A 14,577-nucleotide genomic window follows, 5' to 3' on the forward strand; every position below is an offset into this window, starting at 1 on the left:
GATCATTAAACTATGTTCAACATATAGTCCAGTGTACCATAAGCCTACTAAAATAAATTAACAGAATATCCTCACATTACTTTCCTTCTTGAGTATAATTGTTTTTTCAGATTGAAAAAGTTGAGGATTTTATGTAACATAATTAATTTCTCAGTATCTAATTGTTAAATATCTGAATAATTAAATTTCAGATGATACATGTTTCAAATTAAATTTTCTACTTACTGATACATGAACCAAATTTTTCTTAAAACATAGTTATTGAACAATTTTTTTTACTAAACTTAAAATGAAGACATAAAATGATTTGTACATGGTTCAATCATTAGTGGTCAACAATCCGTGAGGAATTTCTTACATTTTACAAAACATATTAAGAAAACAGTCGAATTTTAGAAGTTGTCCAACGCACCAAACTTTTGCCACGGGCTTCACTGCACCAATTCTTTTTGACCAAACAGTGAAACTCTACGGTAAATGGCGACCCCATCTGTGGTTACTGTGTTTTCCGTTCAGAGCCTCAAGCAAGTGAAGCAGCAATTAAAATGGAGCTAAGATGAGAAACCTTTTAGAGGCATTTGGCTTCAATCTCTTCAAGAGTGAGACCCTTTGTCTCAGGCACAATGAAGTATATAAAGAAGAGGGACAGTACACATATCGCCCCAAATCCACAGAACAATACTCCAGCTCCTAACAGCTCCTGCAGATAAATACCAGGTGAGCTACAAGCCTACAACCTCTAAAACTTGAAGGGACTATATATAGTTGAGAAGGAGTTTCTTGGTTCTAGAATCTTTTACCTTCATAGGTGAAAAAGCGAAAGTCACAAGTGCGTTTGTACCGAAATTCACAAGCACTGCTATGCTGATTCCCCTGCCTCTTAATTTTAAGGGAAATATCTCTGACATCATCAGCCAACTAATAGGGCCAAAGGATAACTGCAACATTGATGGTAAATCTTTTGAGATCACAACTTAATGTTGCCAAGAATAAAGTTTGATGAGAAAAAAGTCTGAACCTGATAGCAGCCCACATAGAGTAGCAATGCAGCCACAGCAACAGCTGGTACATTATTATAAAATATGTAGTATGACCCCAGGAGGAACAATGAGAGCACCTGTTACACAATCAAATATACAAAATGGGCTAAGTTTCTGAAACATTTAGGTTTGCTGTCTCATAAATCAACTGAAGAAGTCAGAGGACAAACCATGCCACTAACACCACCAAGAAGTAAAGGCCTCCTTCCAAGTTTGTCGATCACTATAATAGCAACTCCAGTCATAACCAACTGCAACAGTAAAGAACCACGTTAAGTCTTCAAAATGGAAATATACAACATCGTCGGATGAAGACGAATACCTTCAATAGACCGAGCAGAATCGAGATCCGAGTTGCATCAGTTGCAGCAGAGAAGCCAGCAGTCTAACATGTAATATGTAGTGGTACAAGGAAACAAGTCAGGATTATCTCACGAGTTTCCTCCAAGTGAAACGAAAGAAAAATTTAACATAGATGAAAAGACAACCTGTAGTATAGATGGTGCATAATAAAGCACACTTGGCTGTCCAGTTATCTGCCATTTAAGAAAAAATAAAAAATATATATTAAGCTATTGTTCTTTCTCACAAGGACATTTGATGAGTTGACTACACTTACCTGTTGGAACAAGACTAAACCTCCTGCTATAGTGAGAGCTTTTAAGCATTTGCCTTGAAACAGTTCACAAATTGTAGCTTCTTTATCCTCACCCACAGAGGAAAGTTCAGCCAAGATCTCGTCTACTTGTTCAGCTGCTCTGTCAACTACTACAGACCCTCTAAGGCGGCGAAGAGACTTGATTGCTTCCTCTTGAAAGCTCTCCACATCTCCTTTTCCCTGGAGAGAGCGCAGTAAAAGCCACCTAGGAGATGCCGGTAGCCAACACATTCCAATTGCCATAATAACTGGTATAGGAATAACTGTTGCATACATGTAACGCCAACCAGAAATAACCGTAACCCAGAGGCTACCGATTCCATATCCTCCCTTCACAAAAAAAATGTATGTGTTAGTTTAGTTTGGTAAAAAAAAAATATTAATTAAACAGAGAGGTGGGACTCTAAAATTGTCTGAAGTCCATAGAGCTGTGGGGAACTTACAACCATCCCAAAGACGGTGGAGAATTCCTTTAGTGATATCATACGTCCACGTATCTGGCTAGGTGCAGTCTCAGCAATGTACATTGGAGCCGCATGCATTGTCTAAACATATAGAAACCTATCAGCTTACAAGTTAAGAAGAATGCTGCATGGATTAATACATGATACAAAAAACATCTTAACCTGAACGGCTATATATATTTGAAAATCCATGATCAATCTTACCAGTCCAACTCCAATGCCATACACAACCCGTCCAATTATCAGGACAGGAAAGACAGGTGCCACTGCAGTAACAATGGCTCCAATAAGGTATAAGAATGCAGCAGTAATCAAACCTTTTCTTCTTCCTTGAAGGAAAAACAATCCAAAACAATTCAGTTTCTTTCAGATGGAGACGCTGCTATGTAAATAATATGAAGAAAAATTAAAGAAACCAACCTATAATGTCAGCAATACTAAATGCCACAATGGATCCAATCAAGGCACCGTACAATGAGCCACTAGTCTGCATAAAATTTTGAAAATATTGTAAGCAAATTAATTTGTCTTTCCAAAAGAAAGGTCATAGCTCCTATAGGGAAGAAACAATAACAAAAAAAATGAGTGCAATAACCAATAAAGTATAAATATAGACTCACAATGATACCAACATCCACTGAAGACAAGTTGTACCATGAGATTCCACTTAGCGTAGGCGACTGGAGAGAAGGCCAAAATAAAAACAAAGTAATTAAGAGATGTAGTTGTACATTGTACAATGACATTGCAAGGTCCAGGTGTGAACTATGAAGCAGTGTCATGTAAGTATACACAGCTTACACAGTCTTAGACAAAAGGTTAAGCCATTACCTTAATAGAAATGGTAGCACAAGACGTTGCACCAATCTCATAGCCAAAAAGAAATGTTCCAAGAGCTGGGAAGAGAAACCTGTAATAAATGACTTGTTTAGTAAGCTTTAAGACAAAATCTATATCATGTGCAAACCCGACAGATTCCCCCACGTGCTTTTCCTTTAGCAGGAAGATTGGTAATAAGCTGTTGATTTAGCAATCTTTGTGGGACCACAGTTGGTATTAATGACAAGCAAACACACATGAAAATGACAGATAGAAAAACTCACGGGGGAATGGCTGCAAGAACAGAGTAGTTTTCTGGGCTGTGCTTCTGCTTTATCAGAGGTTCTTGTACTGAGCTAAGCCCACCTGAAGATGAATCACCAATCTACACAAGAACACCAATCTCAGATACAGGATTGATATTATGTTTATTCCAAATCCAGAAGGCTAATCTCATGCTTAATATTTCAAAAAAAAAAAAAAAATCAAATTAATTCTCCAATGCAGAAGAAATAAATCCAAACCCTAACCCTATATTGCATTCATAAGCCTATAACTTGCCTAACAAGAATCAAAACAAACAATGACGGTCAAGAATTCGCATGTTCTTTCTTGGTTAGCATAAGATCTTGCCGTGATTGATAAATGATTAGTCAAAAAAATAAGAATCAAACAAACAAACAAACCTTAGTAGACTTTTTTTTTATCAGCGACCAAAGCTGAACAGAGAAAAGGGAAGACAGAATATCAAAAGAGAAACCTGTTCAACATGAACGATCGATTGCTTCTCGGCATCAAACACCATGGCTGCGGCAGCTTGATATGGATCCCGAGATACGTGAGTATGGTTTGTTCAAGGAGACAAAAGCTCTTAAAGATCTCGGTCTCTACGTTTTATACAATTGACTTGTCTGAATTTTGAGCTCAACGTGCGTTGAAATCGCAGAGGAAAGAGATGTGGAGGAAGAGAGAGGGAAAAGACAATGTATGCCAGGGTGATCATAACTGTCAATTAACGAGCATTTCAAATTAGGAAAGATGATTGTTTCTGTTTTTACGTTTCTTTTGGTCAACCAAATTATTTTTTTTCCTATTAAGCATGCTTTATCTACTAATAAAATAAATATTATGGGAATTCATATTAACTTTGTACTAAACTTGCTTTCTGTGCGGATAATACAAAAATAATATTGTTTTGTAAAGCCAACTGGGCAATCATATTTAAAAAAAATTATTAAACTTTCTCCATGTGCTGATAATAGAAAAATATATTGTCTTGTAAAGCCAGCAAAGTTATCAGTATATTTAATCTCTTGATGAAGAAAGATATATTTTTCATTGTTTTGAAACAGAAAATCTATATTTGGGTTAAGTAGAGAAACCCGTTTGGACTTCTAGATCCTTGTCCATCAAGTTACTTGTCAAATCAAATAATACTTCAATATCTTTCACTAGATTTTGAAGGTCGTTTCATAAAATTAGATTTGATTAAACTATACTTTCCAAAATCATATTCAAGAATCATGTACTCTCCTCTAGAAGTGGAGGGAGCTTAAATAAGCAAATATGGATGAAACACCACCACATTGTTCAGCTCTAGATCCAAAACAGCTTTTAATTTATTTAAAAGAGACGGAACAGAACAACAGATCACGCAGAAAGATTTTCACAGAGCTCGCATTCTTACTTGGTCTTGGTGGGAAGTGGAACCCATGGTTGGCACCGAGCCCAGTAGAGAAGATGTCATTCTCCATGCTCTTGAGCTTGAAAAGGAAGTGAAACGAGAAACTAGTAGGCCTAGGGATAACTATCCTGTTACAAACCAAGGAGAGAATGGTTATATCTAGGGTCCAAGAGATCTCTAATGGGACCGGAGAGGCCTAGTTGTCCAAGATGGTTGGACGCTAAAGACGTCTGGCTCTATTTTTACATAAAATTATTATGCAATCAAATGCCCATTCCAAGGCCACGAACAAGCACTCAACGGGATAAAGACTTTGGGGGATCAAACTCACGAGATCTCTAACAGACGGGTATTACCAGGACCACCAACCGTGGCCCAGCATACCACTCAAACTAGTATTTAGCAGATTACTAGAGAAGATCCGCCATCAAAGCCAACCGTGAAAGCCTTTAACGAGAGCAGAAGAGATCAATAACAAGGGCTCTTTACTCAAAGCCAAAACAAGTTTTTCAGGTACAAAACATATAACCATTTCTTGTCTGCGGTTTTCGTAGATTGGGAATCACGTTTAGAGCATTCAAAAATTTAAGTGATGGGTCTTTTGAGCATCCATTAGCCTTTTATTGTGTGATGCTCTGAGGAAAATTTGGCGTAGGGAGAACAAGTTACGTAGAGAGACTTTGGTTAGTTATTCGTACATATCAGGTGAAGAGGTAGAACAATGATACCACTGGTTCGTTTTGTATATATTTTCACTCTCTTGAGAAAGTTTTGCGTCTCTCTGATTTAGTTCCAACTTTAGATTTATTAGTTTTAACTTTTTAACTCTTAAGAGAGTTTGATGACAAAAAAAAGAGAAAAACTCTTGAGAGGATTCTTACTTGCTAAATTTTTTCTGACTAATTAATTTTCATTCTTCAGAGAATTTATGATCTATCTTTTGGTCAAGCTGGGTAAACCGGTTTAAATTTTATTTATTCGTCTTTTCCTTAACCGGTTTGGTTTCAGCTCATGAATGATTACCGGAACCTAGGAAATCGAATTTGGTTCTGGTTTGGTTTAGTTTTCCAGGACAATACTTCCCATGCAGTTTGTTTACTTCGAGATTTATTACAACATTACACATTAGAAAGTACAACAAACGGAAGGAGATAAGAGAGAGACTTAAACATGGTGAGACTTGTCCGAGTCCTCTAGACTTGTGGGACGAAACCAAGCAGTCTCCTCTAGCACAGCCGAGTCTTGGCGAGCAGCCTCCCCTGCTGGACTGTGCTCAGTCGTGGAGGGGCCAAAGACTCCGGTTTGAGGATGAGGAGACCAATATTTCTCAGACTCTGGCTTTATGACATCATCCGGAACTGCACTTGCCTGCAATTCATCCTCCACGTTCTTGTCATACGCCGAGGAGTAACTCCTGCTACAATAAAAAGTTCAAATTTAAATTAATTATTTGAATAAACAAACGTAGAATATTTAAACGAACTTTGTTTCTATTGAAATTAGTCGCACTACTTGGATATATGTAAATAAAATTTATTTTCCACAGCATTTTATTTTTCTGATGCAATAATATTCAGTACTATTTTCCTAGTGGGTGGGAGATTGGTTGCAAGGTAGGTGAGACATTGCCACCACAAAATACACACAACAAGCAAAAAAGAAATGGATTCTTATTATAAAGACGGGGCCATTTATAGATTTTGTTTTGGTCTTTGTATATCATTAAAGATAGAAAGTAATGTTAGAACATGACATGGTCAGGGATGGGTCAGCCATCAAAGTTTCTATCGACTAAATCTTCAAAGCTGTCGGTCCAATTCTTATCTTATCGTAATCTCACGATGTTAAAAAGTAACCAGCCACGTCACGTCTACTCATCTAAACAATGAATTTTCTGTAATGGACTGTCTCAAAAATATAACTAAGACTATGTTTGAATTAAAAAAGGAAAATTGCGATAGAAATAAATAAATACAAAGAATCAAAAGATGGAAAATCATTAGGTTACAGTTCAGAGTTTTTCAACTTTTGTTTGAGTCAAGTGAAGGATTCTAAAAGTGTTGGTAAACTACAAAAGGTTATACAAGCCATGTGTCAGAATCTGAATCTGATATATGCTTTGGTATTATCCATTTAAGCCAAAAGGCATATGCCATATTTTTCGTGCACTGTACACTTGTACATTGCTTGTGCTTTCTGTACGATTCTTTGTAGAAAAAAGGTAAAAGGATCTTTTTCATGCGCTGTACACTTGTACATTGCTTGTGCTTTCTGTACGATTCTTTGTAAAAAAAGGGTAAAAGGATCTTTTTTCTAGAGAGTTTGAAGGTTTTAGTACACTTGTACCAAAATCATATGATTCTTTTTCAGATCCATTTCGTGAAAATTAAGCAAGTATGGTACTATTTGGAAAGAGAAAAAGGTTAAAATATATGACACTGAAAATAATTGAAAAAAAAATTGTATTATATGATTGATCTGAATCCTTAGCTCTTGAAAAAAACCCGTTATATGAACTTTCAAGATCTAGGAATACTGGAATAGTATCTTGAATTTAACGAAGCGGAAGAGTAAAATATTTTTTTTTTTGGTAAAATCGGAAGAGTAAAATATTTGGACCAACAATGATACTAAACAAAGAGACTTAATCAAAACCAAACCTCTAATCTATAACTTGTTTTATTTTTGTTAGAACGAACCTTCACCAAACCTCTAATCTAATATGTCTGACGTTAAACCAAAAAAGAAAGAAATCTAAGGTGTTTGTTTATATTAATTTTACCAAAATCAAAAATTTCTACTAATACACTGTTGGGAAACATAAATACTTCCACAGGAAAATGTAGTATTTTCTCATTTTATGTCACTAATGTTTATATATCTTTTAACTTAGGTTCAAAGAAACATCAAATAAAACTGTAGAATAAAAATATACAGAGAATGTGTGTTTGATACCTTGAAGTGAAGGGAGCAGACGCGGTGGCGCGTGGGAAGACGCTGTCAACGAGGTGCTTCTTTAAGCCGGTGATCAACTGAAAACTCTTTGATCTGGTTGCCATATACAACTCAGTTTTTCCTCCGATGATCTTAGATGAGAAGAGAGATTTTCTTGACTTGTTTCTTTTTGTGTGTGTGATAGTTAGTATGATGACTTAACACGGTTTATTCTGTACGTATATAATGCTCTGAAATAGATAGGATTAGGAGACAAAGCACAATCTGATCCGCGTGTCTCACCTACCAAACGTCGCCGTTTCGCTTTCTTCTGACGCCGTTACTTGACGGATGGACGGTCTGTGAATAAAGGCCTTTTCGGGCTTTAGAAAAACGGGCTGTTTTAAGTCTTTGTAATTAGTTGGGCAGCAATTAGTTTGGCCAATTAACTTCTTCATTTTGAACAACGTGCGACACGTGTTTCACGTTCCTTAACCTCTTGTCTGAAAATTCAAGAACAGATTCAAATCCACCTTTGGTCGATCAGTGAGAAATGGCTCTCGAATGGGTTGTGTTAGGCTACGCGGCGGCGGCTGAAGCGATCATGGTCGTCCTCCTGACGATGCCGGGGCTCGACGGACTCCGCAAGGGATTGGTCGGCGTCACGCGTAATCTCCTGAAACCGTTTCTATCGATAGTCCCTCTCTGCCTCTTCCTGTTGATGGACATCTACTGGAAGTACGAGACGATGCCTTCGTGCGACGGAGACTCCTGCACGCCGTCGGAGCACCTTCGTCACCAGAAATCGATGATGAAGTCGCAGCGAAACGCGCTTCTCATCGCGGCTGCGCTTGTGTTCTACTGGATACTCTACTCTGTTACTCATTTGGTGGTTAAGATCGAGCAGCTTAACCAGCGGATCGAGAGGCTCAAGAGCAAGGATTGATCGTGTCGTCCTTCGAGTATCTTTTTACTGTTTTTTTCTGTTTACTGTTTGTCTTTTACTGATTGAAATTGAATTTTTGAATCATTTATCTTATGTCACACTAGTGTCTTTTATGCTGATACTAGGAATTAAAACACTTGGGATGCAATTTTGGTAAAATAAGGATAGAACGTTCTTTTTGTTTAGTTTTGTTCAATGTGAGTTCATAAGTAAATAGTATGTGATTGATAGATGCTAGAATAGATTATATAAATCTTAGATTGGCCATTACTGAACAGTCTGACATTCTACACAAGATGATGGAATGGTGTAGAATAGACAAACCTTAATTGTTTTTGATAGATGTAGGTAGATTGTGTATTGTCTATTGTTTCTTGAACATCTCGTCCAAGCAAATAGAAAAAGATCTTAGTGAGAGTAACTCAACACATAACCATACTAGACCTGAGCAGGAATGTAATACTTTAAAGATTTCATCAAACAGTTTGGGAAGTTTATTGAATATATATAATTTTTATTTAAAAAAAATCATTTAACAGTTTCTCTGTTTGTGTTAATGTTTCTAAATTGAGACAATGATTTCTGTAACATTAGCATAATGTTATAGCATAAATTTCTTATACTTTTTTTTTTTGTCATCAAGATAAATAGACTTGATTAAGAGTTTAAAACTCTGCTAGCCAAAAAAAAAATATAAATAAATCCCTAAAAATGTAGTACTGCATATGTTAATTGACACTTTATTTTAAGTTTACTGCATTGTTAGTTGACTTCTTGATTCGATTTGCGTAGCTCATAATTTCATTATGTTTTTATTTTTTGGTTTGTAAATTAATCATGTGCTACGGGGCCGGTCTACTCGAAATAAAGTTTGTTTATCTCAATCATGGCCCAAAAATCCTGAATCTGCTCAACGTAGTTCGACACGTATCTCTAGGTTCATCACACTCAGATTCTCAGTGACCTCGTTGTTCGTGTCATCTGCTTTCGCCCACCACGTACCATGCATCCAGTCTCCATCCATTTCTCAACTCTTTCCATCTGTCACTATCGGGCACAACCATTCCACAAATATCATATCCCGACCTGAAAACTATTATATAACGACCGCAAGACCAGAACCCATGTTCATGGGCGTGATCATGTTACTTGAGAAACAGATTTCACAAGATAATGTTTTAAATTCGAACATTTCAGATAAAAATAAGCATTTATTAAACATTTCAGACCAAAAATCTACCAAGAAGGTATGCTTACGTTTATCAATTAATTTTAATTACGGCCTGACTACATAATCATAATAATAATAAATTGTTTGTATAAAAAGCCACGGTTTCTGTTATCAAGTTTTTGATAAATTAGAAGCGGCTTTGAGGAAAAACATGCACTATCAAGAACAGATGGAGTCTCTTATGTTGGGTGAAGAACGCAAACGCGGAAATTGCGTTAGGGACGCAGATGCAGATGAAGGTTTTATATCTCCCTCTTCTTTTCCAAACTCTCCTGACGATTCGGCCCGTCGTGGTTCATTTTCTTTAAGGTAAGGAGAATCAAGTATTTTTTTGGTTACTCACCAATATGCAGAGGGCTTTTATTAGAAATTTAATTCTTTAGGAGTATAATGCGAAAAGTTTTATTTTCAGGGTGATTCAGTAGATACATAACCACCTGTTATATGAAAATAATATTTAATTTTGTTCCGAACGTTTGTATATTTTGAAAATTTATCCCATATTCTTATGTTTGGAATTTTAACAACAGGAGAGGACTGTCTAAACATTACAAAGGTAAATCACAATCATTCTCTTCGTTGTCGGAAGCGCTAACCGTAGAAGATCTCGCGAAACCTGAGAATCCTTTCAACGCAAAACTAAAGCAGCGACGGGAGAACCTTCACTGTCGTCGATTCTCCGGACCTGGCGGCGCATCAGAGAAAAACTTAGGCGGCCAAGACGATTTCCTAGCCGGAAACGATAGGCAGCCGCGACTTTCTGGTAACAGGCCGCCTAGAGCCCAGACGCTCTCTGCCGCTCATATATCGTCTTTGGTTACTCGAAGCTAAGCCGAAACGTTTTATAGATTATTCTCTCTAAAGGAACTAGGTTTCGTTTGGGACGATGTTTCTTGTAGCGTACGTCTTCTAAATTGTATGTGAATGTATAAGTATTTTGACTTCGTAGTGTAATTTTTAGTTTATTTTAAATTAGCTGCCTACACTTCACCGTATATACAAGAGATTTGGGGAACTTTATAAACACCTAAAGCTCTAGGACAATTTTGTACTACATAAGAAATATTTCCAAGAGTAAGAAATAACAAGAATGAGATGTATATGTATGTTATTGAATAGTATACTGTATACACACAGCACTTTTTGAAGTCATATATAAGTCATAAAATTAAAAGTAAGAATCAGAAGAAACTGGCAAGATATTTCTAATATTTCTGAGCCATTAGACTGACAAGATCAGTTAGTTTTTGTCTTCGTGATATTCTCAGCTCTTTGTATCCAAGAATCGTTGTCCTCTTCAATGAACAACGTTCTCTCTTCCATATTGTGATTAATAGGAAGAGAGGTGTTACAACACACGGTGACTGATCATCTTGGAAGTAAGTGAATTTACATTCTTTGCTTTAGGTTTTACTATATATGTTTTAGGCTATGATGGTTGATCTGCGAGCGCAACAAAAAGTAGACTAAAAGGTACTCGGACCCATCATATTAGAGTAAATTTTCTCACTACTTTCCTGGAATGGAAATATTATCTAGGAAAAAAATAAATGATAGAAAACATATGTTTACTTCAAATATGGTGGTCCAGTGTAAAATGATTTACTCCAATTTACCACTCAGTTTTTACCACTTGCAAGTGGGAACCCATATTATTTAATAAAAATGATTTTTCTTATTCTAAAACGTATAGAGTATGGTGAGCCTTCGTCTTAGAATGTGTCTTTTTATAAGATGTTTAAGAAAAAGAACAGCAGTGTTTTATAATTAAAAATAATAATCCAAAACAAGAAATCACAGAAATAAACTTAAATTTAACCTTTTATAGACCAAAAAGTCCAAAAAATTATCCTAAACAAAGTTTGCATCAGCTATTGATGTAAGAGCAAAACTGCTTGACGGAACTAGTAAATAAAGAATCGCTGAACTGTTTAAAAACGGCTTGTGTACAGTCTTCATCGATCTCAACAATGGCCTTGCAACATTCTGGTCCTATAGTTATCTGACGGTTGAAGAATGACCCGAATATCTCAGCCATGCAGGCCTCTCCGTCTCCTAGGTCAGGGAAGCACCTCCTAGCTAGCTCGCTGTGATTATCTCTACCGATTATTCCACCAAATATAGAAGGGAGCGAAAATGGAAGTGAAAATGGAATGGGAAGGGGAAACGGAAACGGAAATAAGGAGAATGATGTTACGGTTTGAGGTGAAAGAGAGGATGCGATGAGAAGAATGACTATGAGCGACACTGATTTCATGATGATGATGATGCAAATGTTGATATAATATAGGAAACAAAATGTAAATGAGATAGTGGTTTTGATGCTTCGATCTTGGTGAAGCCTTGAGATAGTTTTTAGGGTTTTGTATTTATAAGAGAGAAAAGGAATATAATATCTTAGATAGGAAGATCTTTTGGTTGCACTAAAATATGAAAGAGATCTTTCAGTTGCATTATTCTAGCGTTTATAAAAAACATGCAGCAACAAACTATATGAATTCACTCTATCGTTCCTTATCGCATGTCTTGAAATATCATGTAAAAAAGTTAGATTATTATTATTTATTATGAGTTTATGGCTATAGTCCATTATGATATCCTTAGAGAGTAAGAAAAAACACATATATATGTATATATCCAATCAGCATTGAAGTTTGAATTTGGCTATCAATTCAAAAGGTTTAGGCCTTGAAGCAACAATCCCCGTGGATGGTGGAAACGTCGCGGCATTAGCGTCAGAAGTTTCTCAAAGGATCAAACCAAAAGTACATGTGTTCTCGAAAATCTTTGCATGATGTTGGACCTAAAAATAGGTATATGAAATACTTTTGGGTCGCTTCACCAGATGTTTATGTTTTAGGGTCAAGTACCAAGACCAAAACGAGACTGGACTCAGAATCGACCGGGCCAGTCCATCACAAAAAAATACTAATAGTAGTACCTTTATCAAATTTGAAGACTCATTCAAAACTGAAAACCCTCACCTTTTGCAATTTTATGATCTGGTCTTCACCAAATGCATAGGTGATGTAAATATATGACGCTGCGTCGTTGCATTATACTACATATATATATGCACATGCATGTGTTTTATGATATTCTTCATTGTTAATTTTCCAAGTAGTAAAATTAAAAGGCGTTTTCTATTAGTCATCATATTGATCATGTTGAACCCCAAACCTCTGGTTAGAGTCCTCTCCATGTTCCTCGTCTTACAGTCTCTCACTTATCATGTCAACTCCGCTTCACCCCTTGAACACACCGAAACAACGGTTCAAGAATCATGCGTTAGCTCTTGTGCTCAGCCACCACCACCGAAGAAGGTTTACTGCAGAAGATCGTCATCACCCCCGCCTCCGGCTAAATACATGTATATAACTGGTGTACCAGGGGAACTGTACCGGACCGAACCTGATGATCAATGGGGCTACTATTCTAGTGCAAACCAGAATATAAATACGATTAAGTCTCTCCTGGCTATTGTTATTTTGGGGTGGTTTGGTGTTATTATAAATGTGTGAGAAAAATGCTATTAAGGATGCATGTTAAAGCGTGAACTAAATGAAATATATGTATGCAATTCATATCATACTATTACAATGTATGTTCGAGTTATTGATTATATATACTATTGTCTAAAGCTTTGGCTGTTTGGATGTTAATAAAAAGGACTTTGGTTCTGACTTTTGTTAAATTAACATTAGACATGCAAATCCCACTACCAAATTAACAAGTCATATAAAATATGTTTATTAATATTATCCTTATTTTATAAAAACAAAGCCTATGTATAATATCAAAGAATGCTATTACTAATATAATTGATAGAAAAAGGTAATGACCGTTAATGTAAGACCGAGTCACATTCTAATTTTGGTAACATCAGTTTTCTCCTTAGATTGGCCTAGTTTAAAGCACTGCCTCAGCTTCTTCACGTTCAAGTCTCTTTATATAAATCTTTACGATCATCTAATTCCTCCGACACCGAAAGAACACAAACCTATAAACAATGGCTGACGCAACCGAAAAAGCTGAGCACGACCGTATTTTCAAGAAATTTGATGCTAACGGAGATGGAAAAATCTCTGCCTCCGAGCTTGGAGATGCTCTCAAGAACCTTGGTTCGGTCACTCACGACGACATTAAGCGTATGATGGCTGAGATTGATACCGATGGCGATGGATACATATCCTACCAAGAATTTTCTGATTTCGCAAGTGCTAACCGTGGTCTCATGAAAGATGTCGCCAAGATTTTCTAAGCGAAATATTAAAATTCAATTTGAGATTTAATCATGTTTAATTTGTTTTTGTAATGATAATCATTTGATTAAGTATGTTTTTATTATGTTTTCATTTCATGTAATGGATTGTAATGATATAACTGAAGAATGCCACCATTTTTTTGAATGGTAAAGGGATTTGGTTCTAGACAATAATGTAGTGATTTATTGAAATAAAAAAATAATTCCAAATAACGTTCCAGGTAAATATATTATAAAATATAGTAAAATTTTAGAGTGAAAATGAAAAGAAATAATACTACAATTAAATTAAGAGATTAAAATTTATAAATACAATTTTGTGGGTTAATGCTCTTGCTTTTTGAAAAGTATAGTTGGTTCAGTTAGAATAAGATTTTAAGAGACATTCAACAAATCCATCGTAGTCTGGCTGGTTAGGATACTCGGCTTTCGACCCGGGTTCGTAGTCTAGCTGGTTAGGATACTCAGCTTTCACCCGAGAGACCGGGTTCGAATCCCGACGAAGAAGCATTTTTTTAATTTTAATTTTACGTTTTC

General features: G+C 36.2%; 6 protein-coding genes across 7 annotated transcripts; 3 read left to right on the forward strand and 3 right to left on the reverse strand.

Moving 5' to 3' along the window:
- Nucleotides 1-258: 258 nt before the first annotated feature.
- LOC106443869 (D-xylose-proton symporter-like 1) lies at nucleotides 259-7,857 on the reverse strand. Its single transcript, XM_048776236.1, has 15 exons — nucleotides 7,621-7,857; nucleotides 3,742-6,079; nucleotides 3,266-3,366; nucleotides 2,994-3,072; nucleotides 2,783-2,842; nucleotides 2,583-2,649; nucleotides 2,367-2,491; nucleotides 2,142-2,243; nucleotides 1,660-2,028; nucleotides 1,529-1,576; nucleotides 1,363-1,425; nucleotides 1,211-1,291; nucleotides 1,019-1,117; nucleotides 801-938; nucleotides 259-700 (listed from the first exon to the last, which is right to left on the reverse strand). The coding sequence occupies exons 2-15, from the start codon at nucleotides 3,784-3,786 to the stop codon at nucleotides 569-571; spliced, it is 1,509 nt and encodes a 502-aa protein (XP_048632193.1). The 5' UTR covers nucleotides 3,787-6,079; nucleotides 7,621-7,857; the 3' UTR covers nucleotides 259-568.
- On the reverse strand, nucleotides 5,830-7,724 carry LOC106438958 (late embryogenesis abundant protein At5g17165). Its single transcript, XM_013880282.2, has 2 exons — nucleotides 7,621-7,724; nucleotides 5,830-6,079 (listed from the first exon to the last, which is right to left on the reverse strand). The coding sequence occupies exons 1-2, from the start codon at nucleotides 7,722-7,724 to the stop codon at nucleotides 5,830-5,832; spliced, it is 354 nt and encodes a 117-aa protein (XP_013735736.2).
- Nucleotides 7,858-7,951: 94 nt separating the features above from the next.
- Nucleotides 7,952-8,664, forward strand: LOC106443871. The gene has a single exon (XM_013885422.3). The coding sequence runs from the start codon at nucleotides 8,153-8,155 to the stop codon at nucleotides 8,543-8,545; it is 393 nt and encodes a 130-aa protein (XP_013740876.2). The 5' UTR covers nucleotides 7,952-8,152; the 3' UTR covers nucleotides 8,546-8,664.
- A 498-nt stretch (nucleotides 8,665-9,162) lies between these two features.
- Nucleotides 9,163-10,717, forward strand: LOC106443872. 2 transcript variants are annotated; one of them, XM_013885423.3, is made up of 3 exons: nucleotides 9,163-9,792; nucleotides 9,873-10,085; nucleotides 10,307-10,717. In XM_013885423.3, exons 2-3 carry the CDS (start codon nucleotides 9,928-9,930, stop codon nucleotides 10,605-10,607), a joined length of 459 nt encoding a protein of 152 aa, XP_013740877.2. In that variant the 5' UTR covers nucleotides 9,163-9,792; nucleotides 9,873-9,927; the 3' UTR covers nucleotides 10,608-10,717. The 2 variants fall into 2 exon arrangements, with proteins under 2 accessions (XP_013740877.2, XP_022573334.2); XM_022717613.2 differs by having other exon boundaries at nucleotides 9,175-9,792; nucleotides 9,893-10,085.
- Nucleotides 10,718-10,949: 232 nt separating this feature from the next.
- On the reverse strand, nucleotides 10,950-13,525 carry LOC106444858. The gene has a single exon (XM_048776237.1). The coding sequence runs from the start codon at nucleotides 12,031-12,033 to the stop codon at nucleotides 11,644-11,646; it is 390 nt and encodes a 129-aa protein (XP_048632194.1). The 5' UTR covers nucleotides 12,034-13,525; the 3' UTR covers nucleotides 10,950-11,643.
- Nucleotides 13,526-13,736: 211 nt separating this feature from the next.
- On the forward strand, nucleotides 13,737-14,253 carry LOC106443873 (polcalcin Bra n 2-like). Its single transcript, XM_013885424.2, has one exon. It carries the CDS (start codon nucleotides 13,786-13,788, stop codon nucleotides 14,035-14,037), a length of 252 nt encoding a protein of 83 aa, XP_013740878.2. The 5' UTR covers nucleotides 13,737-13,785; the 3' UTR covers nucleotides 14,038-14,253.
- Nucleotides 14,254-14,577: the final 324 nt, after the last annotated feature.

This window comes from Brassica napus, chromosome A3, assembly GCF_020379485.1.
Source record: "Brassica napus cultivar Da-Ae chromosome A3, Da-Ae, whole genome shotgun sequence".
Taxonomy (NCBI): Eukaryota; Viridiplantae; Streptophyta; class Magnoliopsida; order Brassicales; family Brassicaceae; genus Brassica; species Brassica napus.